This window comes from Nicotiana sylvestris, chromosome 10, assembly GCF_000393655.2.
Source record: "Nicotiana sylvestris chromosome 10, ASM39365v2, whole genome shotgun sequence".
Classification (NCBI taxonomy): domain Eukaryota; kingdom Viridiplantae; phylum Streptophyta; class Magnoliopsida; order Solanales; family Solanaceae; genus Nicotiana; species Nicotiana sylvestris.
This window is the reverse complement of record NC_091066.1, coordinates 127,806,475-127,831,090: the sequence shown is the minus strand read 5'-3', so window position 1 is coordinate 127,831,090 and position 24,616 is coordinate 127,806,475. Positions and strand designations below refer to the sequence as shown.

General features: G+C 37.3%; 1 protein-coding gene across 1 annotated transcript; it reads right to left on the bottom strand.

Annotated features, from left to right (window-relative positions):
• Positions 1-1,224: 1,224 nt before the first annotated feature.
• LOC104242313 (phospholipase A1-IIgamma-like) lies at positions 1,225-2,930 on the bottom strand. The gene is made up of 2 exons (XM_009797340.2): positions 2,343-2,930; positions 1,225-1,830 (listed from the first exon to the last, which is right to left on the bottom strand). The coding sequence occupies exons 1-2, from the start codon at positions 2,928-2,930 to the stop codon at positions 1,225-1,227; spliced, it is 1,194 nt and encodes a 397-aa protein (XP_009795642.1).
• Between the last annotated feature and the right edge of the window lie 21,686 nt (positions 2,931-24,616).

Genomic DNA, 24,616 nt, shown 5'->3' with positions numbered 1-24,616 from the left:
TATATAGTACGTGTTCTACAGGGGTAAACCACGACAAATCATCCGGACATGGGTGGCACGGCAAATTTTGTGGCCTAAAGCCAAACTTTATGAGGGGCCTTAATTTTTTTTAAATATATTATTATTTTTTATTAAATCTTTTTTTTGTTTCTTCAGCTGCAAAATTATTAATAATTTTTTATCATCAATTTATCCTAATAAGTCTTTCTCAATTGACAATATAACTAATCCATTTAACCTCTCTTAGTTTTTTTTTTTTTTTTTTTTATCTTAGGTAAGATTTTATAAATTTTGATTTTGAAAAGCACTTTTCCATTAAAGCAACGGTAACGAGAGTTATTAACATTATTTTATAAGCAATATAAGCATTTAAAATCAAATCTTTTTATTTGATTAAGTATATCAATTAAACTATTATCTTCTATTTGTATTATTTTTCTTAATATTTTTAATTTAGAAAATAAATCTAAACCATCAATATCAGATTGATTATTATGCTTTAAGGAACATTGAAGATTAAGGCACTATTTTATCAAATTTTCATCATCTAGTGATCTTAGTTTTTTTTCGCTAAATAAAAAATCAAAAATATTTTTATATGTCTCGAATTGATCAAATCTATTTTGAAGTAAAAAAATAGCATTGTCTATTATGTATAAAAAGTAATTAACTCTAAAAACTCTTCGAGAGATTTTGAGAATTAATTATAAACATTTTCATCAAATTGTTTCTTCCTATGTATCACATGTTTCTTAGAAAATTCAGATTCAATATTCATTCAAATGCAATTTCCTTAACAAAACTATAGCAATTGCAAATCTTTCTTCTCTATATTTGTTAAAGAAAGAAATCAAATATTTTCACTTCACATAACTTTTCTTTTTAACTTGTATATTGCCTAATAGGTGTAATAAAAAATGAGGCCTCCACAAATATGAGGTCTAAAGTCGTTGCTTTACCTGCTTTACGGTAGGCCCGCCATTGCACCTGGATATCATACATACTATGATTTTTGGACCATATTATGCATCAATAGAATAAGAACAATTATTTTTGTCTAATTTAAATGATATAAAGCACTTGATCACACATAAAATAAAACCTTTATTCAAACATTACATGAAAAGAAAAACCCTTTATTCAAACAGTACATGAAAGGAAACCCCTTAATTCAAACATTAAATGAAAGGAAATAAAGCCACACATTTAAAATCTCATCTCCCCTCAAAACTCATACTCCTCGCGATCCAAGAGAAGCCAAGTTCCATCTTGTTGTTGAACCATCCCTTTGTGCTTCTCAACCCACCAATGCCCAGGAATACAATGTTCATCTTTTAGTGTATCCCCCATCTTGTTGACAAGCGAGATATCGCGATTCACTTCTAGCTTAAAACCTGCTAATATACCTATTCCTTGTGTACCAGCAACTCCATGCAAGTATGGCTCCAACAAATGCCAACTAGCAATATCTCCAGGAGGCTTCACATATGGAGATTTTGTGGTATCAATCATTAGTTCCTTCCCTACGTCTATATAGCCAATGGGTGGGTATTTCGGAACAATGTCCAATAAATTATGAATTCTCAAGATATGAAGATTATTCAGTTTGGAAAATGCCTTGTGAAAATTGAAATCTCCAACTTTGGGACTTGCGAATACAAAAGCTGTTACTGGAAATTCTTTGCCTTCGGTTGTTTTGTTGATTCCATTGAAAGTTATGTCAACTGCATTTAAGGTTGCAAGAGATGCACCTAGGCTATGGCCAGTCACAGTTATGCTGACATCTTCATTCTTATATTCCTCAACCAATCTTTTCACTTCTTCAATTACCTAAAAGGAAAAAAAACCCATGAAATGGTCACTCTTTAGCTTCATGCAAGCATGCAAGTAGTTTTAATTTTAATGTCCCTTTTCATAATAAGAATAACGGAAATTGCAAGTATCCTCCCCAAAACCTAAAAACTTTTATGATAATATAAAGAATCTTGATCGTAAATTAATTCATGTTGGCTTCATTCTTCACCTTTGGACATATATATTTTATTGTTTATTGTTACTAATATAGATAGAGAGAACGAGACGGTTACAAAGAGAGTGTCATGTGTTGAGACATAATATAATTAAGTAATTGAAAATATGCTCTCTTTAACATATTAAACTTTGAGATGAGATAATCACACGCTTCAATAGTGAGAGCCAGAAAGATCAAGTCTTGTTTATAAAACTCAAATTTTAGCATTAGAAGTTACTTATATATTGAAAACAGAATACTACTTGAGAAGTAAGGAATTATATTCTTGTAAAGTAAAGCATGGAAGTATTCTAAGAGAGTTAACATGTACCTGATCCCTGACACAAGTCTTATTAAATTGTGATCGTGAACTTTCTGATGTATAAATATTATAGAAGCCGTGATGCACTAAAGGTTGAAACAAAGGAAGCAAACCCCCATCACCAAAAACTTTGGGTGCTGGGACAAGTAGAAATTGAAAGTCATTCACCCACTCTAAGTTCTGCATTGTTCCTCTCCAATTAATCACAATATCCCTCCTTCCTAGTGAAACTTTACCCTCATCAGTAGCCACAGCAATATACCCCATAAAATTTGATTCCTTACTCCATGCTTCCCTTGACAATGATTTAACAACGAAAGCATCGGGAAGCGGAATGGATGAGGTGGCATAGAAAAATTTGGTTACGCGATACTTCAATGGATCATGTCCAACCCCAGTAAAGAGATTTTCCATCGAGTATCTGCTAGCTCCCGCATATTTAGATGCTTTCTCCGTAATGAAAGTATCATAAGTTGCTTGAGCCAATTCTCCATATTGAATGATATATTTACGAAGATCAAGATCCAGGGGGTTTAATAGCGCTTCCCAATTGTCTTTTCCACTAAGTTGCTCCCATTTCTCAGCCATGCAAGCCATTCTTTTTTTCTTGTTTTATGTTTGTTTTACTCTTTGTTTTCTCTTGGTATGTGAACAACATTATAAGCCCATGAATTTATAGTGAAGCAACTTCCTTTCTCTCTACTATTTCTCATTCATGAAACATATTTCAACCTTTAATATTTTTCCTGTTAGCACGGTCACTATCACTCAGCTGACCCCAATAATAATAATTTAATAATTAATCATTAATTTTCATTTCTGACTACCACCGTACCCTTTTGTCCCCAATGCAAACGCACTCGAGTTAAAACATACAGCTATCACATATCTATTCATAGTTCATGATGCTTACTCACATTTTAATTACTTGATGACTAGTTACCTGCTTTTAGCACTGGCAGACAGCCCTAATATATTGCATATTTATGGAAAAGGTTTAAGTTATACAATGATAATGCACATAATTTAAACTCTTACGAAAAAGACAACCAATGTAACTGATAGACTCGCGTGAAACATAGTATTTTTAAGAATAACATTATTGTATTTTGATTATCCTCGTCCGATTCCTTCGTGGAGTCTTTGTTTGTACAAGCCTTAATGGTGGTTTTAAATAATCCATATGTATCCCTACCAATTATAAGTGATCATGTATGGTATATTTTTCCTTTTAGGCAAACGAAAAGAAAAATTAGCAACTTGATTGTAACGACTCGATCGATCGTTTTGAGCATTTGTATTTTTTTCGGTGGTTTGAGGTTTTGAGTAGCTTCACATGATGTATTATAACTTGCATGTATGGTCAGTTTTAGTGTTCGAGTGGTTTGGGATTTATTTGGAGGATTGATTTTCAATTTGGAGGCTTTAAGTTGGAAGAGTTGACCAAGTTTGACTTTTCCGTATTTGATCTCGGATCGGAGTATTGATAGTTCCGTTAGGTCTATATGATAATTTTGGACTTAAGTGTATATATGTTCATATTTTGATTCAGAGGTTCCTAGGGTGATTTGGCTCTAATTGGCGAAAGTTGGCAATTTGAATGTTTGGAAAGTTCATAGGTTTACCCGGAAGTTGACTTTGATTCTATCGGGTTCGGATCGTAGTTTCGGGAGTTGGCATAGGTTCGTTATATCATTTAGAACTTGCGTGCAAAATTTGAGGTGATTCCGAATTGTTTAGGCATGTTCAGCATAAGTTTGGAAGTTGGAATTTTGATATAGCTCATTAAGCTTGAATTGGTGCATGATTCGTGGTTTTGATATTATTCTGTATGATTTGAGGCCTCGAATAGGTCCGCTTATATTTTGGGATTGGCCGATGTGATTTAACGGGGTCCCGGAGGCCTCAAGTGTGTTTTGGATGAGTTTCAGACATTTTCACTCATGGTTGAAGTTGTTGGTTTTTCTGGTGTCATACAGTTCATCGTGATCGCGGAAGATCAATTACGATCAGAGAGTTATTTGGGTGATTGATGATTTTCCCATCGCATTCACGATAGGGATGTCGCGTTCGCAGAGCCTGGGGTGTGTGTTCATCGCGTTCGCGTGCCGCTCGCGTAGAAGGAGAGCTGGATGGGTGCCAATGGTTGGCCTTCGCGTTCGCGTGCCTAAGGTCACATTCACGTAGGCCAGTAAAGTTGATGGTCGCGTTTGCGGGTGTCAGACCGCGTTCGCCAAAAAGGAATTTTGCTAGTGTATGATTTGTTCTTCGCGATCACGAAGTAGGTCCCGCGATCGCGAAGAGAACCCCTGGGTAGACTTATAAAACATTTCATTATGAGGGTTTTGGTTATTTATCACATTTTGAGTTATAAAGCTCGGAGTTGGGCAAATTTGGAGGAAATTTTTACTATTGGATTGCGGTAAGTATTTCTGGCTCGGATTTATTTATTATCTATGATTCCATCTTTATTTTAGGCTTTTAGCATTTAATTGATGAATATAAGTGAGAAAAATTGAGAATTTTAGTAAAAGCGTTTATAATGAAATCTGAGGGTTTGAACCCCAATTCGGAGTCGAAATTGGATGAAATTGGTATGGTTGGATTCGCATTTTAATGAGTGTTCAGAATTTGTGAGTTTTTTCGGGTTCTGGGGTGCGGTCCCAGGGTTGACTTTTTGGTTTAACTTTGTATAATTGGATCAAGATCGTAGCTTTATCATTTGGGCTTGTTTTTTGTGGATTTTATTGATATTATTAATAAGTTATTTTAGCTAGATTCGAGCTGTCCGGAGGTTGACTCATACGGGAAGGAATTTTTAGAGTACTAAACAAGAACGTTACACATGTTTTAGCTATGGTGATGAAACTTTGATACTGTTGTCTTTATAATATTGTGGCACATGTTGGCATGTTGTATGGTTGATTATTATCGTACGGAGTATAAGGGTGGTATTTCATCGTTATTGATTGTACAGAGCGATAGGGTGGCTATTATGATATTGTCTGGGCTGAGGGATACGAGTGACTATTGTGATATTATCTAAGCGGAGCGATATAGGTAGCTATTGTGTTGTTGTCTGGGCTGAGTGATACGGGTGATTATTGTGATTTTGTCTGGGCAGAGCGACAAAAGTGGCTATTGTATTATTGTCTTGGCGGAGTGATACTGGTGGCTATTGTGTTATTGTCAGGGGGAGTAATACGGGTGGCTATTGTTGTTGTGCTGATAATGTGAGCCCGAGATGCCATTTGTGTGAGTTCTTTATATAATGATCATTTATTGTTGAAACTGAGCCTCTACTTATCTTGAGCTGTTATCATTTATTTTGACGAGGTTATTGTTATTGTTCCCTGTTATGCTTTTGTTGTCGGTCTTGACTAATTGCACAAGTTATTTTGATGGTGAGTGTCGCATGACTTGACCGCGTCACTACTTCACCAAGGCTAGTCTTGATACTTACCGGGTACCGACCGTAGTTTACTCATACTACACTTCTAAACATTTTTCTTCAAATCTAGATGTTGGAGGTAGCGGATTTAGACAATGAGAGCTTCTTGATTGCGAGGATTTAAGGTATGCTTTGATCGTTGTAGTCCCTTGGAATCCTTTCTATATATTTTTACTGTCAATTCTCTATCCAAAGTGCATTGTATTTTGAGATATTTCTATGTATTCGGTTAGAGCTCATGACTCTGTACCACCTAGTTCCGGGAGTATGTTGTGATTTTCGCCATGTTGTCTTGTATCACTTTTATTTTTGCATTTATGTTAAACTCTCTTTCATTATATCATGCTTTTATTAAATTAAAAATTGATAAGTGACCGACTTACCTAGTTTAAGAGACTAGGTGTCATCACGATCTTTAAGGTAGGATTTGGGTCGTGACACTAACTTGTCCCTGTTTCTTTGGTAAATATTTACTCTCACATAAGATATTTACACCAAATCAATCAATTTCATTTTAGCACTTAAAATTTAAGTAAAAATACATATCACTTAATCATGGTTACGTGATAAATAAGTGTACAATAAATATGTATCTTGTATTGATTTATTTGATGTAAATTAAATATTCGAGTAAGTTTCTACCATGTTTTTTTGGACGTATCATAAGTTATTTGAGCCAATTCTCCATTTTGAATGATATATTTACCAAGATCAAGATCCAAAGGGTTTATAGTCCTTCCCAAATCCCAATTGTTTTTTCCACTAAGTTGCTCTCATTTCTAGCTATACTAGACATTTCTCTCACCTCTTTTTTTTCTTTTATATATTTTAATTTTCCTCTTTGTTGCTTCTTAATTTCCTACAATGTGTTCTTCATTTTGCCCATCTCCAAATTAAATGCCAATTTATAGTGAACCAACTTTGTTTTTTAGTGCTTGTCATGAAACACACTTTTTATTTTTTTAGTGTCAACTTGTTCACCATATATATCAGCGTCATCAGACAATTCAATAAATGAGAATATCAACCCTGCAGATTAGAATCGTTCCCGCATTTCTAAAAGGGTTTAAATTCCTATTCAATTACAGTTTAAAAAGTTCTTTCGTTAAAGCTTGTCATTATTTATATAATTGGTTGTTAGTAGCTTCTTTTCAGTTACCCATGCGGGAATGAAGACTAACTATACAAAATTACATGCAGCAGATTATATTTGTTTGTGGGTAAATTGGATGTATTATGAAAACTAGAACGTCGTACATATACTAGTTTGACTTTTCTGGAATACCCAATCCCAATCATGTAGGTAGCAGATTGTTAATTAACTAGCTTTGATATTGGTAAAAAAAATATTCGAATTATTATTAGTGTGTTAAATTGAAACCCATATCTAGTACCAACCAACCCCCTAAGCCCATCCCTTTTATGGCAGGCCAGAGATAGAAAAATGTATAGGGATCACATACTAATTATGCTACATGACTTGTCCCGGGTTAAGTAGGTGCAGCAGAACAAAGGAGTCAATTCTCCGTGACTGGTATGCCAGCATGGTTCTCTGTATAATTCATCAATGCTCGGTTTCTGAGGATTGTGAACAATATACGCAAGTTTTGCTAATTTAATAGAACTTGTTAACAATTTAATAAGATTGCTAAAATACACGTAACATAGTATTTGCAGCACCTTAAAAAATATCAAAATATTTAAAGCCTACTAAGAGAAGTAGCAAGCGCTAATTATTTCCTTGTGTGTACCAAAAGGTTCCACGGTTGAGAATAATACAGTGGGACGATATATAAATATTTACACCTATAATGTGGACGCGTATAGAGATGCACAAATATGGATCATAGATTTGAAATTTAAAAATGGAAAAAAGGGGGATAGGGGAGGGTTAGCAAGGCCAGGAGCATACGCACCTTGTTGCATGCGGTGCCATGGGACACCGCTTCATTCGAATTTTTTGCTAGATATATACAAGAAAAACAAAAATATTAAAGATAAATATAAAAAATGACACCGCTTATGAAATATCTTGTGTACACCACTGGGCAAGGCCAACTGTGACGATTCGATAGGTCATTTTATTAATCTTTACTTCTGTGTTCCGAAACCTCTATCAGCTCCATTTGATATTTTGTGATTTGCGTGCGTGGTCCATATCGTTTTCCAAAAAGTTTTTACGTAAAATTTGAAGAAAAGTGATTCTAGGCTTAAAATGAGAGTTGAGTTGACCACAGTCAACATTCTTAGTAAACGACCTCAGATCGGTGTTTCACTACTAGAAATCCGGTAAAAAGCGACCAAAGTTGGTCGCTTATAGGCCTAAAAACGACCAAAAAACGACCAAACATGCCTGGTCGTAATATTGCTGGTCCCTTTAATTTAGGGACCAAAGTTGGTCGCTAATTAGCGACCAACTTTGGTCTCTAAGGTAAAAGGACCAAATATTTCGAGTAAAGACTATAGCGACCAACTTTGGTCGCTTTATTATTTTAATAATATAATTTTGGCGACCAAAGTTGGTCTCTAAATGTAAAATATATTTTTTTATTTATTATTAATCATAAAAAGCGATCAACTTTGGTCTCTAATCCAAATATTATATTTTAAAATCTGAAAAATAGAGACCAAGGTTGGTCGCTTTTTTATTAATTTTTTTAAAAATAAGCGACCAACTTTGGTCGCTAATTTCAAGAATTTTTTTTTTTAAATATAAGCGACCAAAGTTGGTCGCTATATTTCCAATTTTTTTTAATGGAATAGCGACCAAGGTTGGTCGCTTTTTGAGAATTCTGGGTAAACAGCGACCAACTTTGGTCGCTATTGCCCAAAAAATTATTTTTTTTTAATAGAAAAATGACCAAAAAGAGACTAAAGTTGGTCGCTTTTCTGGGTATTATTTTGGCAGAAACTGCCTGTTTTGGCAGCTACACCACCTGCCAGTCATAGCAAATCCCTATTACAAACAACAACAACAACAACAATACCAACAACAACACAACAACAACAACAACAACACAAAAACAACATTAAAACCAACAAAGTTTAAAGTTCAATAGAACTACCATTATTATCAATGAGTGTATAAAAGTCAATGAGTGTTGTGTACATCATTATCATCACCGTCTGATGAACTTTCATCACCATGACGGTATTCAGAAGGGTCTACTTGTCAAGGATGGGAAGAACGATCACGGGGAAGACGAGAGGAATGAGCACTTGGAGGACGGGAGGAACGAGCACGGGGAAGGCGAGCCTCTGGCGATGACTCATGAGACCGGGGAATCAGAAAACCTCCAGAATCTAGGAGAGATTTGAGTTGCTCGTGCATGCCCTGACACTGAGCGACCACGCCAATGTACTGAGCATCTCTAAGCTTTTCTCTTTCCTTGACCGCTTCTAGCTCGGATGTGAGCTTTGTCACAATCTCTCGCATAACGGAGAGGCTATCCCCATCAAGTTGCTCGGCTTCCGAGGAAGTCCCTATTCCTTGCATTCCACACTTATAGCGATGTAATTTCTTAGTAGAAAGCCCGTATACCTTCCCCCATTTTTGACCACCTGCAGCCTCTGTCCACATTCTTTCAGCATCCTCGTCCGAAGGTTGGATTGGCTCGCCCGACTCATTAGGTGGCTGACTGCGTATGAATTCCTCCACTTCAGTAGTGAAGCGACCCTGTGAGATAAATTACATTGAATTAGTATTTCAAAATTTATATAAAAGTAAATCAAAATACTTAATGAAAAGTGAAAACTTACATATACAGTCGAGGCTCGTCCCTCGACCCACCTTTCTTGATCCGCCTCTTTCTTCTTCTTCACAATATGAGTCTCCTTAAATAGGTCACCTTGGTTCATCGGACGCTCCAACTTCTTTTCCTAAAAATTCATAAATTTTAGTTAATAAATAGAATAGATATACTTTGAAAATTAAAATAAATGAAGCAATTACATATCATTCTTCTTTTTATTGTCCCTAGGCTGATCGCACCTCCAGTGTGCAAGGATCCTCCTTTCTAAGATGCGCGAGCTTTCTTTCTTTTTCGCGCTTCTCTAAGAACGTTGCAGTAAGCCATTGCCTTTGCAAATCATCCCATAAATTCTGAAGCAACCAGCCAGACTTCTAGTTCAACTTTCTAGCTTTGGAGAAAGTATATGACAACCACTTGCGAGCTTTGAGATGAAAATTTGCATCCACGTCCGCGCTATAGCGGTGTTCCCATACACACTTGCTCTGTATTTCAAAAGTTAAATATTATATGGAAATATCATAAATATAAATAATTATACTACTTAAAAGAACATTTATACCTTAAATTCATAGAAAATTTGCTCCTTCAGCGAGAATGGGAATTCACTCCAAGGCGCATAAGGGCCATCATAAAGATTTCTGGTTGCTTTTGTGATTATCCTCGTAGTAATATTACTCAGGATGAACCTGCAATTTAATAAAAAAAATACATTAATATCTTAGTAAAAACTGTACAAAACAATAAATGTAAAAATAACAAATAACTCTTACCCATCACCCTCAAGGACTATGATAATCCTGCCATATTGATCATAATGCACCTCCTCGTCAGCATCAGCATCACCGCCCGAAACATGTATATCAGAGGCATGTGTGGAAGGTGTAGGGGGGTCAGAGCTAGTATCTCGCAGTCGAAGCCCTGAAATAGATGGAGTCCCTGATGAAGATGGCTGCGATCCCTGTGACTACGACATAGCTATATCAACCGCCATTGGATGTGATACTGATTTCTGTGACCCGAGTGGATGTGACAGTGATGGCTGTGATCCATGTGGATGTGACATGCATCGATGCGATCCATGTGATTATGATGGGTGTGATCCATGTGGTAGTGAGGCAGGTGGACTGTATGTCGAACGTATAATCCTATGGCCATGTGAGGAAAGACCTAGTGTCTACATGAAGGTGTAAGGCGTGTGATGCTGTGGCAGCTCAGAATAGCCATGGGGTAGAGGCGAAGACATAAGCATATCAGAAGAGGGTGGAAAAGATTGAATATCATCTTTTACCCTCCTCTTTGGTTTCCTAGCCTTTTCTCGACCCCGAGAACCACTAGGGTCATTGTTACCTCGACCCTTGCCTATCATCTGCATAATATAATACATATTTAGATTGAAACATATAAAGAAACTAGCTATAAATGAGAGTTATTAAAGAAACCAGCTTTTTAAAGCTCATCGACGTATTGTTCCTCGTTAGAGAATTCTTCTTCCTCACTAGTTTGAGCTTCATCAATTGATTCTTCTTCCTCGTTTCAATAATTCTTACTTTATTTATATCAACTTCTTCCAATATGTGTTCAGGATGTTCCAAATCATTTTCTAAAAGTTCGTCCACTATTTGGTGAACACTGGAGATATCGTTTTGATATGCAACATCTAACACATTCTTGACTTCCACCCTACCTACAGGCTTAGTTTTGATTACAACCCACCAATCAGACTTATTCCGCCGCAATGGATAAGGAGCATAATACACTTGCCTAATATTATGTGCAATTTTGAAAAGATCATAGCGATCATACTCCCTCGTATGATTAACCTAAATTATGTTGTATTGATTGTGTACTCTTGTACCTCTTGTTGGATTTGGGTCAAACCACTTACATCTAAAGAGTATCAGTTTCTTAAATGGCCAACCTATATATTCTAGTTCTATTATTTCTTTGAGCATACCATAATAATCAATATCTCCAACTTGGTTGCCATCACCACCTTGAACCCACACCCCACTGTTGTTGCTATTTTTATTTTTAGAGAAATCCTCTGTATGAAACTTATAACCATTCACAACGTACTTAGACATTGTTGTGACCTGAAGCCCAATCCCCAAGATATGTCTTTCAAAAATTGATTTACACCATTATTTGGATCATTTACCTACATATTGTTAAAAAAATTCATAAGTTAGCATAACTTCCAAACATTGTTTACCTACATAGTCTTAGAATAATTTAAGGATAAACTTACAAATTGTTTGAACCACGTATCAAATGTCGTATGTACAGCATCATGGCCAAATTGACCCACGAAGTGACTGTGACACATCAAATATTTTTCGTAGTTGTATTGAGATGTAATCACAGTAAATTTTATATTTTGATAACTACTAAATCAATACTTACTTGAGAAATGGTATAACTTCGGGACAATTTAGCAATACATGAAGTGTAGCTGACTTGTACTCCATATCACTCAAACTTCTCTTTCTAACATACTTAGAATATCGGCCTGGTTGATTGGATATGGACATAGGCGGATATAATGGATCACTCATAAGGTCGACTGTGTGCCTGTTGGGCCTATTCTTAGCACACGTCACATTGCTCTCAAAATAATAAGAACAAAAATGAGCATTTTCCTTTGCAAGATAAGTTTCGCATATAGATCCTTCAATCCTATTCCTCTGCTTAACAAATTGTTTGCATTTGCCAACCTACATAATTTCAGGTTAGCTAAGAACATTCAAATAAAACAGAAAATTACATCAAACTTATAATATTACCTCTCAAAGGGATACATCTATCTGCATTGAACAAGCCCTCCAAGTCGTGCCTCGTGTACAAGGTGGATTGAAAAGTGTTCCATCATATCAAAAAATCCACATGGAAATATCTTTTCCATATTACTAGAAGTTACACGAATGTTCTGATCCAACCGGAGTAGGTTTTCTTCCCTTAATGTGGAAGAACACAAGTCTTTGAAAAATAAACTAATCTCTGTGATGGGTTTCCAGATTCTTTTAGGCAAACCACAAAATGCAATAGGCACTAAGATCTCCATAAAAACATGACAGTCATAACTTTTCAAATGGCTCAACTTCCCTACCTCCATATCAACTTTTTTCCCAAAATTTGACGCATAACCCTCAGACATCTTCAATTTCGTTACCCAATCACAAATTTTCCGTCTTTCCTCCAAAGTGAATGTGTAACTTGCTTTGGGCTTGAATATCTTACCATTGTTTGTTGTCTTCAAGTATAATTTAGGCCGCCTGCAATATTCTTGTAAGTCCATTCTAGCCTTTGGGTTATCCTTTGTCTTACCTTTAACATCCATCACTGTGTTGAACAAATTGACAAAATAATTCTTCTCAATATGCATGACATCAAGGTTGTGACAGAGAAGATTATCCTTCCAATAAGGCAACTCCCAAAATATACTCTGTTTCGTCCAATTATGAGTAACACCGTATCCGGGGAATCTATAAGGTGGAGCTTCAGTAACTTTATTGAAGTTTTGGACCCTCTCCCAAATTTCCTCGCCTAAAAGTATCGGAGGTGGAGAATCATATTTCATTTTATTCTTTTTGAATGCATTTTTCATCCTTCTAAACTCATGATCAGGAGGCAAGAATTGACCATGACAATCAAACCATAATTGCTTTCGGTCATGTTTCAAAGTGAACGCTTTACTATTTTCCATGCAGTAAGGACAAGCTAGCTTCCCAGCAGTCATCCACCCAGACAATATTCCATACGCAGGAAAATCATTAATTGTCCACATTAAATTAGCACGCAAATTGAAATTTTGCTTGGTTGATATGTCATATGTTTCAACACCATTGTACCACAATTGTTTCAATTCATCAATCAAAGGTTGCAAATATACATCTATCAAACTTTTCGGATTACGTGGATCGGGGATAATACAATTTAAGAATATATATGGAATAGTCATGCACAAATCGGGTGGTAGATTATAAGGTGTAAGAAAGACAGGCCAACATGAATACGGTGTCGCAGATACAGAAAAAAGCGTGAAGCCATCCGCACACAGACATAACCAAATGTTCCTTGGTTCACTAGCAAAATCTGGATATGTCCTATCAAAGTGCTTCCAAGCTTCTCCATCTGAAGGATGACACAAAACACCAGGTGGTCTTCTATTTTCAAAGTGCCATCTCACATGAGGAGCAGAACTCATCGACGCATATAACCTCTTTAGCATATGTATAAGAGGTAAATAATGCATCGCCTTGATAGCGACCATCTTCCCGCTGGAAAGTCTCTTGAAACGAGGCTTTTCGCAAAATTTACAACTACTTAAATTTGCATCATCTTTATAATATAACATGCAACCATCTTTACAACAATCAATTCTCATTGACGAAAGTCCTAACTTAGAAACTAATATCTTTGCCTTATAGAAATCACCAGGCAATTCGATATCAGGGTCAACTAGTTCACACATAAGGTCAATGAAAGAGTCCACGGCTCCTTGAGAAATATTCCAATCAGATTTAATACTTGTCGCGCCTCCTTTTTCTCGCGAAATCGGGCTTGTGACATTTAGGAGGACAACTCGTTCCTTTTTGGGAATTGGGTTTTGGAACTTGAAGAGTCGCCACCTAATGATTAAGTACATTAGGACACTAAGAAGGGTTTGAGTTTGAAGAACCAGAGTTTGGGTAAAGGCTAGAAATTATCTCGAGGGGAAGGTGTTAGACACCTCTTAAGATTCACTAGTGTGGTTCCCGGCCATGTTACAATTGTGACTTCACATATTCAAGTAAGCAATTAAGGGCCTCAAATAGAAGGGGATTTTCACATATTATTGCAAGAAAATTGAAAGTTTGGAGAGAATAAGGAAAGCAGAAATAGTTCGGACAATAAAACAAGTTAAAAGAAAGGGGGGTCCTAGGTTTACAAACAATATGAATCACATCAATGCAATACCCGGCAATCGCTCCTCAAAAGAGGGGTTACACGTGGTATTAGCGCACCGGTCATCATATCCATATCTACCATTTCCTACCCTGTTAAGGTATTAAGCGCGAAATAGTATCGTTACTTATTGCATGCTAGTACCCGCCCCAATCCTATCAGTCCCGGAGGCATTTGGGACTACTAGTCCGAAAGGGAAGGGAGATTTGGTTTTCAGAGTTTTAAAAGGACAAAATTCTAGGGCGATAATCAAAACATATAAGGTAGGTATGGGGAGAACACATAATAGTTTAAAGGGCTCAATCAGGCCTCCTCATTTAAAGAAACAAATTGGCTAGCATGACTTACAAGTACTGGTTATAGTCTGAAATCAAATTAAAGCGTAGGATAGGCTGATTCATCACATATTTCTTAGATGAGGAGTCCGAATTAGCCTTCCATGGTTGTAATTTATCAATGACTGATGCAGTTAATCAATTATATACTGGCTTGCCTAGGTGAAACTTATAGGCATGATGTCTAACAGTGCTTACTCTGATTTTAAAGAAGTCTTACTGATTGTGGAAAACACATAAGTTCTGCAGATGTTAGACGACATTACTACTGATTTTAGGCTAGTAGATGAAATAAACGAATCAGATTCAACTGGTTACTCCTATAGGCATGATTTCTAGGCGTTGTTGATTTTGAGATGATTATAAAAGTGCAGGAGTCCTATAGACATGGTATCTAGAATGCAGTTGATTATTGTTTTAATCTATAACCGTTTGCCTAATGATAGATAAAAAATGCAGAAGTGCAGAACTATAGGCAGGATTTCTATATGACACGCATGAATGCAAAAACTTATAGGTAGGATTTCTATATGACGTGCATGAATGCAGAAAACTTATAGGCAAGATTTCTAATGTGGAAGTGCAGAAACTATAGGTAGGATTTCTACTGAAATGCGGAAGTGCAGAAATTGTAAATAGTAACACCTATGAGCATGCTGTCTACCCTTTGCATACATACGTGACCCTCCCTTTCACTAGAACCCTATAAATTATTACAACATATTACAGACCAGAATGAATTAAGAAAAGTAAAATTACAACAGAAATTAAGCTACAACCAAGGAGCCTAATTCAGACTCAAGGTCCAATAATATGAGGTAAACCAACTTCCAGGATTAGGTTTCCAAAGCCTTCTCTTATTTGGGATGTGTCAAAGTTCCTCAAGAGCCTTAAATGGACTCCGGGCAGTGCTTACAACCCAAATATATTGCATAATTAAGAGCATAGTGCAGTGTGGAAATGCTAGCCCTCAAATGTCCAAGTTAAGAGGGAACTCAAGGTCCCAAAGCAAGGCTCATAAGAGGGGGACATAACTTAGAATCTAAGAGTAAGTGTAAGTGCACAAGGGGAGAATCAGGGAGAGCCATGGCAGGCTGGTGGTCAAGCCCAGCAATCAGGAGTGCTGATACACCCTTGACTAGCCTATTAGCCATATTTGAGAGTTGGGATCCATTGAGGATCAAGTTCAAACCTAAGCAGCAATTTGGATGTTGTCAGGCCATGAACCTTAACTCAAACCATAGAAGGGAGTGGGGGTATAGGGAGTTCATAACAAACAGCAGATGCAAAGAGAGAGTAGCATACTCAATACAGAACATGAACATCAAAGTAGATAGGAGTTTAGCAACTGTAAAATAAACACATAGGAATGGTGCTGAAATCAAAATTAAGGCATACCAGCTTTAGGGAAACAAATAAGTGAAAGATGAAGTCTTGTAAACCACATTACAAGCAAACAATACAAAAGATCTCAGAAGAGAGTAGAGTATTGAAAGAGTATTGTAATTGAGAGGTGTGCGTGTAAAGTGTTGAATTCGAAGTGTTGAACTGAAGGTTCAAGGTATCTAAGTGTAGGAGGGTCGTGCCCCTTTTATAGTGCAGAAAACAAGTAAGAAAAGGCAAGGGAATAGTTTGCAATCAATCACACAGAATCTCCCTTCAGTTAAGGGATTCTGATTTCAAACGGGTAGAAGACAATTAAGGAAAGAATTGGATTAAAATCTTTTCCAAAGTAGTACAAGAAGGGAAAATACATAGAAACTATTTAAGGAAAGAGTTTGATAGCAACACAGTTTGTGCAAATAAGGAAAGGCAATCAATCATCAGCCAGTAAAAATCAGAAATTGAGTTTTGGTATGAATGAATCCCATCAGAAAAGGTGAAGAAAGGTTTAATTAAAGAAAATCAGTAACAATCAATCGAGCCTTATTAAAAGGAATTCTGAATCAATCACAAATTGGCAAAATCTCTTTTGAAGGAAGAATTCCTCATATATAAAGCATACAAACATGTCAAACAAGAAAGAACTGTCATGCTAATTAGAAAGAATCTAGCATAGAAAAGAGTTCAGAGTCAAAAAGGGATACAAGTTTAGTTTGGCAGACTCATAATGAGTTTGAGAGTCCTGGGTTCCAATGTAGCCCTAGTCGAAAATAAAACTTTCCAAAACCCAAAGCCTAGGGTTTTCAACTTTAATCAGAAGTAGAGACGAGAAGACAGATAACAGGCTCAGAGGTCTCTTTCAGAGAATCATGAGAAACCAACATACATGATAGCAGGTTCGAAACAAACATAGTGAAAAAGCTGATTTGAAGCATAAAGAACATGTTTTAAGAAAAGCTTGGAACTTAAACAAGTTCAGAAGACAAAGAGGTGGCATAAACTTAAGGAAGCAGTAGATGAAACATGTTTAGAAAGAACTCAAACAAAGTCCAGAAGAAGGCAAATAAGAACTACGAGCTTAGTAGAAATTACAGTAAGGGAACACAGGGTTAAACGAACACATAAGATAAACGTGTGAAAGCATGATATAGAAACCAGTAGAAGAATATGCATAATAAGGAAAACCTAAGAACACAGGAGAAGGACATGCGAGGTAGAAAAGAGAACATAAAAACATAGCATAGACAGATTCACACAAAGAAAAGAAGAAGAGGAGTGAGAAAACATTTTAAAACCTTTTTTTTTCAGAAACCCCAAATCGAAGAGAAACAAATTTTGAAAGAGAAGATTGGGGAAAACGTTTTAAAATTCCAGTAGAACACAGATATAACATAGATCTAAGAAAACAACTAGAGAAAATCTCGAATAGCTTAGGGTTTCAGAGAAACCCTAGAAATGAGAAAGGCTTGGAAGAAAATCCGATCCTGAGTCGAAAAGACTCATATTGCTTGAACACGCCGGAATAATGGTTGGAGAAGCCATAGATCTACAGATTTGAGAAGGATCTGAAAAGAGCCATCAGAGTCGGGCCTTAAAACATTGAACATCCAATGTTTGATAGTGGAGTGGGGTGAGTACCAATCATCCATGGCCTGAGAAGCCACGGATTCCCGTGGAAATATAGTAGAATAAGGTGGGAGATGGCTAGGGTTTCAGAGAGCTTGAGAGTGTTTTGAGAGACGAAGGGTTTCAAGGCGGCGGGTCAAGTGAGAATGAGGGAGATTAGGGTAGTCGTTTAGGTTTAATTATGGAAGGGCGAGTCTTGGCCGTTGATCTTGAGTGATCAACGGTCTAGATTTAAGTGGTAGGTGGGGAACGAGTTGGGTCGTTTGTAATTGGGTCATGGGTTGGATCCAGATTGAAACTGGGTTGGTTTTAATTTGGGCGGAATTGGGGTCAAATTGAGGTTAAAATTGAAAGGAAATGAGGATGTAATTGAAATAGAAATAGGTTAAATGTTAAATAGCCAATTTTCCTCTTTTATTTTATAAAAATAGTGAAAAAGACTTTAAAAACAAATTTAAAATATTGACCCAACTAATAACGCATAAATATTGAAACCAATTTTACAATTATAGAAATGCTATTAATCTTAAAATAGGCTATAATTGCAATTATGCAATTTAGTCTTTTTAATACCAAATAAATTTGTAAAAATGTACAAATATTATCTTAACTATATTTTTGTATAAATATGGGAATAAAATAAATTATTCACCAAAATTGATGATTTTGGGAATAATTACGGATTTTGTACTGTTAAAATGGATAGTAAATTGATTTTAAAACTCTTCAAAAGATTGAAAAAATACTAAAACACTTGGGTATGCTTATGTATGCATGTATATGCTATTTTGAATGTATTTTGTATATAAAAATACATCGGAAAAAATTGGGTATCAACAGCTGCCCCTCTTTACCCGGGAATGATGAAAGAGTTGCCTGGTAAAGATATGATGGCCAATTTTAACCGAATGAAACGATTTGAAGAATTTTGACCGAGCTCTGGTTCCGGAGATGCATACATATCCCTGGTCTTACAGAAATCAGGCTATATGTAGTTCAGGATCCATTAGCGAAATATGCCGATGGAGACTTCGAAAAGCGGACGCGATGTTCGGGTTGAGAAGGATGGTCAGAGTCTGATAGGCTGCGGGAACTGAAGCGAGATCACCCCTGCTGAGACGGCCAATGCTAGCCGGTTTACCTGCAAGTGAGCATACATTATGCATAAATTTAAACGTGATGCAAGTTTCTATTGGACCATGAATGTTGTCCTCGGACGGTTAGGATGACGTCCTCGGACTATGACATCCTGGGCCGTGAAGTATATGATAAAGGATTCGTAGGCTATGAAATGATGTTCTCGGGCTATGAGAATGATGCCTCTGAACTATGATGCCTTTGTATAATGATATGCAAGATATAAAATGAGGTCCTCAGGCCATGGCATAGTGTTCTCGGGCTATGCAAATGGTGCCTCCGAACAATGACCCCTTTGGATAATTTGGCAATCTTTTAGCCCATGAAATGTAGAAGGTGGCGATATTTCAGCCAATGCAAGACGTAAATAAAAGGTGGCGATATTTTAGCCAATGCAAGAGTGATAAAGTGGCGATATTTCAGCCATGCAGGATGGAGACAGTGCTTAGTCTCGGAAGGTAGAACAGTAGCCTTATGCAATACAGAGCAATGCAGGATGGAGACAGTGCTTAGTCTCGAAAGGCAGAAAGGTAACCTTATGCAATGCAAGAAATGTAGATGGAGGTAGAGCTTATCCTCGGAAGGCAGAAAGGTAGCCTTATGCAATGCAGGGAAATGCAGATGGAGGTAGAGCTTAACCTCGAAAGGTAGAAAGGTACCCTTATGCAATGCAGGGAAATGCAGATGGAGACAATGCTTTGTCTCGGAAGGCAGAAAGGTAGCCTTATGCAATGTAGGGAAATGCAGATGGAGGTAGAGCTTAACCTCAGAAGGCCGAAAGGTAGCCTTATGCAATGCAGGGAAATGCAGATGGAGACAATGCTTAGTCGCGGAAGGCAGAAAGGTAGCCTTATGCAATGTAGAGAAATGCAGATGGAGACAATGCTTAGTCTCGGAAGGCAGAAAGTTAGCCTTATGCAATGCAGAGAAATGCAGATGGAGAAAATGCTTAGTCTCGGAAGGCAGAAAGGTAGCCTTATGCAATGCAGGGAAATGCAGATGGAGACAATGCTTAGTCTCGGAAGGCAAAAAGGTAGCCTTATGCAATGCAAGGAAATGCAGATGGTGGTAGAGCTTAACCTCGGAAGGCAGAAAGGTAGCCTTATGCAATGCAGGGAAATGCAGATGGAGACAATGCTTAGTCTCGGAAGGCAGAAAGGTAGCCTTATGCAATGCAGGGAAATGCAGATGGCGGTAGAGCTTAACCTCGGAAGGCAGAAAGGTAGCCTTATGCAATGCAGAGAAATGCAGATGGATACAATGCTTAGTCTCGGAAGGTAGACAGGTAGCCTTATGCAATGCAGAGAAATGCAGATGGAGACAATGCTTAGTCTCAGAAGGCAGAAAGGTAGCCTTATGCAATGCAGGAATGCAGATGGAGACAATGCTTAGTCTCAGAAGGCAGAAAGGTAGCCTTATGCAAGGAGTAAAAGGGCAAAATGATGATAGAATTTTCTTAGCTGATAACGGATCAAGATATTGTGACTGCTGGGGATACTGTGTCTGTTGGAAGCACTGTATGCGAATAGCAGCTGTGAGTAAAGTGCAACAGTTATGAGAGTTATATTCCTGAGTAATGTGAGTCTCGTGAGTGTATAGTATATTTGATGATTTTGCAACTCAAGTGCCTGAATTCAAAGAAAAATCGTGAGTTTTGTAAAGAGGGGAGGTTAGTTCGTATTCCCGCTGGCTCTGCTTGACCTGATCGGCTTTGTTCCGATGATATTAGGCGTATCATTGGGGTAGCGCTGCTAAATGAAGCAACTTTGGTAACAGACATGCATGATTTAGTAAAGAAATGTGACAATAAATACATAATTAAGAATAGTTTTCTTTAGATGAACTGACGACTACGACATGGTCCAAGATACTGCAGCTTTCTCTCGCTCCAGAATTTTGAGGGTCCTCCTCAAAATTCTGCCCCAATTTACTAGGCTGCTTCTTCCGATGGCTGCTTGCGTCGAATGGCTGAAATCACTTCGGAATTTTGAGGGTCCTCCTCAAAATTCTGCCCCAGTTTCCAATAGTAGGGGGAGATGAAAATTTTATTGAATTATGACCGAACCCATAGGGCTGCCTATGTATCCCCTCTTAAACGGGAATTAGGTCAGGCTTAGTTCAAATTACATCATATGAGGAAAGCATAAAAGTCATACATAGTATCGCTTCACTGCATCTGAATTGATCGGCTTCGACAAAACTTCACCGTCCATTTTTGCAAGTATGAGGGCTCCTCCGGTGAGGACCCGGTGAACCATGTATGGACCATGCCAGTTGGGAAAGAACTTCCCTTTGGCCTCCTTTTGATGTGGGAAAATCTTCTTTAACACCAGCTGCCCCAGTGTAAACTGTCTCGGCTTGACTCTTTTGTTGAAGACTCTAGACATTCTGTTCTGATAGAGCTGACCGTGGCAAACTTCATTCATTCTCTTTCCGTATCTAAGAGCTAGATGCTCGTAGCGACTCTCTACCCATTCTGCATCGTCAAGTTCGGCTTCATGCATGATTCTTAAGGAGAGAATTTCTACCTCGGCGGGAATGACTACTTCTGTACTATAAACCAACATATAGAGAGTTGCCCCGGTTGATGTGCGGACTATGGTGCGGTATCCCAACAAGGCAAATGATAACTTCTCATGCCACTGCTTATGCTTTTCTATCATCTTCCTCAATATCTTCTTGATATTCTTATTGGCGGCTTCTACAGCTCCGTTCATCTGAGGTCTGTAAGCTGTAGAATTCTTGTATTTGATTTTGAAGATTTCACACATGGCTTTCATCAGGTCGCTATTGAGATTGGAACCATTATCAGTGATGATTGATTCTGGAATTCCGAACCAACAAACAATGCGGTCGCGGACAAAATCTGCTACCACTTTCTTAGTCACTGCTTTGTACGATGCTGCTTCAACCCATTTGGTGAAATAATCAATTGCCACTAGAATGAACCTGTGCTCGTTTGATACTGCAGGTTCGATAGGTTCGATAATATCCATTCCCAAAGCGGCGAACGACCATGGCGAGCTTGTTGCCGTAAGCTCGTTTGGAGGCACTTTTATCATGTTTGCATGTATCTGACAGCGATGGCATTTTCGGACATACTAGATGCAGTCCGTTTCCATAGTCATCCAAAAATAACCAGCTCGGAGTATTTTCTTGGCTAAGACAAAGCCGTCATATGCGGACCGCAGGTCCCTGCATGAATTTCCTCCAATAGCCTGGAGGTTTCCTTTGCGTCGACACACCTTAGTAATCTCAAATCAGGAGTCCTCCTATACAGGGTTCCTCCGCTATGAAAGAAGTTGTTAGATAATCTCTTAAGTGTGCATTTCTGAGTAGGATTTGCGAGTTCTGGATATTCTTCTTTCGTCAAATATTCCTTGATATTGTAAGCACGTAATTTTTTCCCTATATGAGTATTACTCCCAAAAAATTCAAAAATAAAATAATTTTTCTTGGTGTGCAATTTTTGTGATATTTTGTGTAACTATTTGTATGTTTGTCTGTGCATGTTTATTTGTTAAATTATTAAAAATACAAAAATATGTCGCATTTCGCATGTAGGATTTAATTATATAATTGTTAGTAACTAAGTTTGTTTTACAAAAAATAAAAATTACAAAAATAGGCATCGTTTGCATTTTTAGCATTTAATGTCCAAATATACAATTTTATGCTTAATTATTACTTAATTATGCGTCAATTGTTATTGGGAGTTAATTTGCGCTTTTATAACTTAATTTAGTTCTTAATAATAGTTTAAGTATTTTTATAATTTAGTTTTAGAGAAATAAAAGAAGAAAAGAGAGCGAAAATATAAAGAAAGTCGGAATTGGGCCTCTTCTTCGATTTCAAGCCACAGGCCCAAAATGGCCCAATCTTCCCAAATGACCCAGTCCATTTCAAACTGGGTCGACCCAGTCCATAACCCAACACCCCTATTATCTTACAAACAACACAAAACAAAAAAAAAAAAAGAGAAGAAAACCCTAAAAAATACTAACCCATCCGCCACCCCCCCTCTCTCTTTCTCTCTTCTCCTTCACCTTCTTCAAGCTCCATCCATGGCTGCCCTACCCCCAACGACCACCCCCTCCAGCCCTTCCCCCTCACCTCGTCACACTCACACACACACGCACCAACACCTCCATAGCTGCCCTCATCCATCGAGCTTCGTCATCGTCAAGTTTGAGCTCATCCATCGTGCATCGTCTACTCTTTCTTGCTGCGATCAGTTGCTTCTCCTTCTTGCTGCGTACCAGCTGCTACATCCAGTCCTCGACGAATTGCTGCTGCTGCTCGCATTTCTGGGCATCAATCTGCTGGCCATGGCAGCCTCATCATCCGTTGTTTCTGCTTCATCTTCCTGCGCCGTTGCTACTGTTTCTTCTTCCTTCTCCGACCACCCATGGCTGCGTTTGCTGCTGCATTACAGTGTTGCCGAGCAGCTGTTGCTGCATCTCTTCTCTTCATGCTGCTGCCTGCTCCGCCATTGTTGTCCGCTGCAACCTTCTTCACCACAGCTGCTACTGCTTAAGCAAAAGCTTCGTCCAAACGAGCATCGTCGTCTCCATCGCTGCCACTAGTTGAGTAGCGTTGCTACTGCTGCCCGCGTCACCACTGCTGCTGCATTTTTCTTCCAGCTATTTGCTGCTTCACTTCATCGTCCTCTTCGCTGCTATTGTTTCGTTGTCGCTTCGTCGTCTTCAAGTCCGTTTATGTCAAAGTTTCGTTGGATTCGTTTAAAGTTCGTTCGAGTTCGTCGTTGGTCATTTACGGTTAGTTGTTCTAAGTTTTGTTTCTGTCCATATTTTGTTTGATATTTTTCGGATCCAAAATCGATAAATGATTCAATTTTTGTTTTGTTTGTTCATTGTTGAAATAATTTTCTAGTTTGTTCATATGTTTTGTTGATTAAATTTTCAGATTCAAATGGAACTTTGATTAATTAATTTTTCAATTTGTTTCATGCTTGTTTTATCGTTCTTGTTTATTGTTTAGTTAAAAGTTGTTAGTTTAATGTTGGTTAGATACAAATTGAAGTTTAATTAATTTGTTTCATGTGTTCTATGTATTTTTTCAGAAATTGTTAATATTGTTAAGTTGAAGTTTAAATTCATAATTGTTTCTTCTTAAGTTTGTTTTGTTATTTGCCTAAAATAATTTATTTGTAATAGGGAAGTATGTTGGTTTAATCATTTGAATCCGTCGTTTTTTAAAGTAGACTCATTCATGTTCATACTTTGTTTGGTTGATCTTGAATCCGAAATTTGTATAACTTGATTTCTTATTTATCATTTATGATTATTTCTTGAATTTGTCTCATAATCTTGTTTAAAGTTTAATATAGGAATTGTTGGTTGTAATGTTGTTAGAGTTGATTTTAAGTTCAATATTATTGAATTTAGAAATCTAAATATACTTGTTTGTTGTTATTATTGTTGAATCTGAAAATAGGTTTGTTTGTTGCAAAAAATATTGTTCAATCAAATTTTAGTTGTTCTTTGTTGTTCATTTTGTGTTCATGTGATTTGTTGTTGAAATGTTGAAGAAATCATGTTCATGTAATTTGTTGTGTGAGTTTGTGTAGAAATTGGTCATATTAGCTATATTTTGGTTGAGTGTGATTAATTGATTTGTTATAGCTGATGGGGG

Coding starts and splice junctions, on each gene's coding strand:
- LOC104242313 (XM_009797340.2), bottom strand. CDS start 2,930: ATGGCTTGCATGGCTGAGAAATGGGAGCAACTTAGTGGAAAAGACAAT. Junction 1,831..2,342: donor AGACTTGTGTCAGGGATCAG/GTACATGTTAAC, acceptor TTTTCCTTTTAG/GTAATTGAAGAAGTGAAAAG.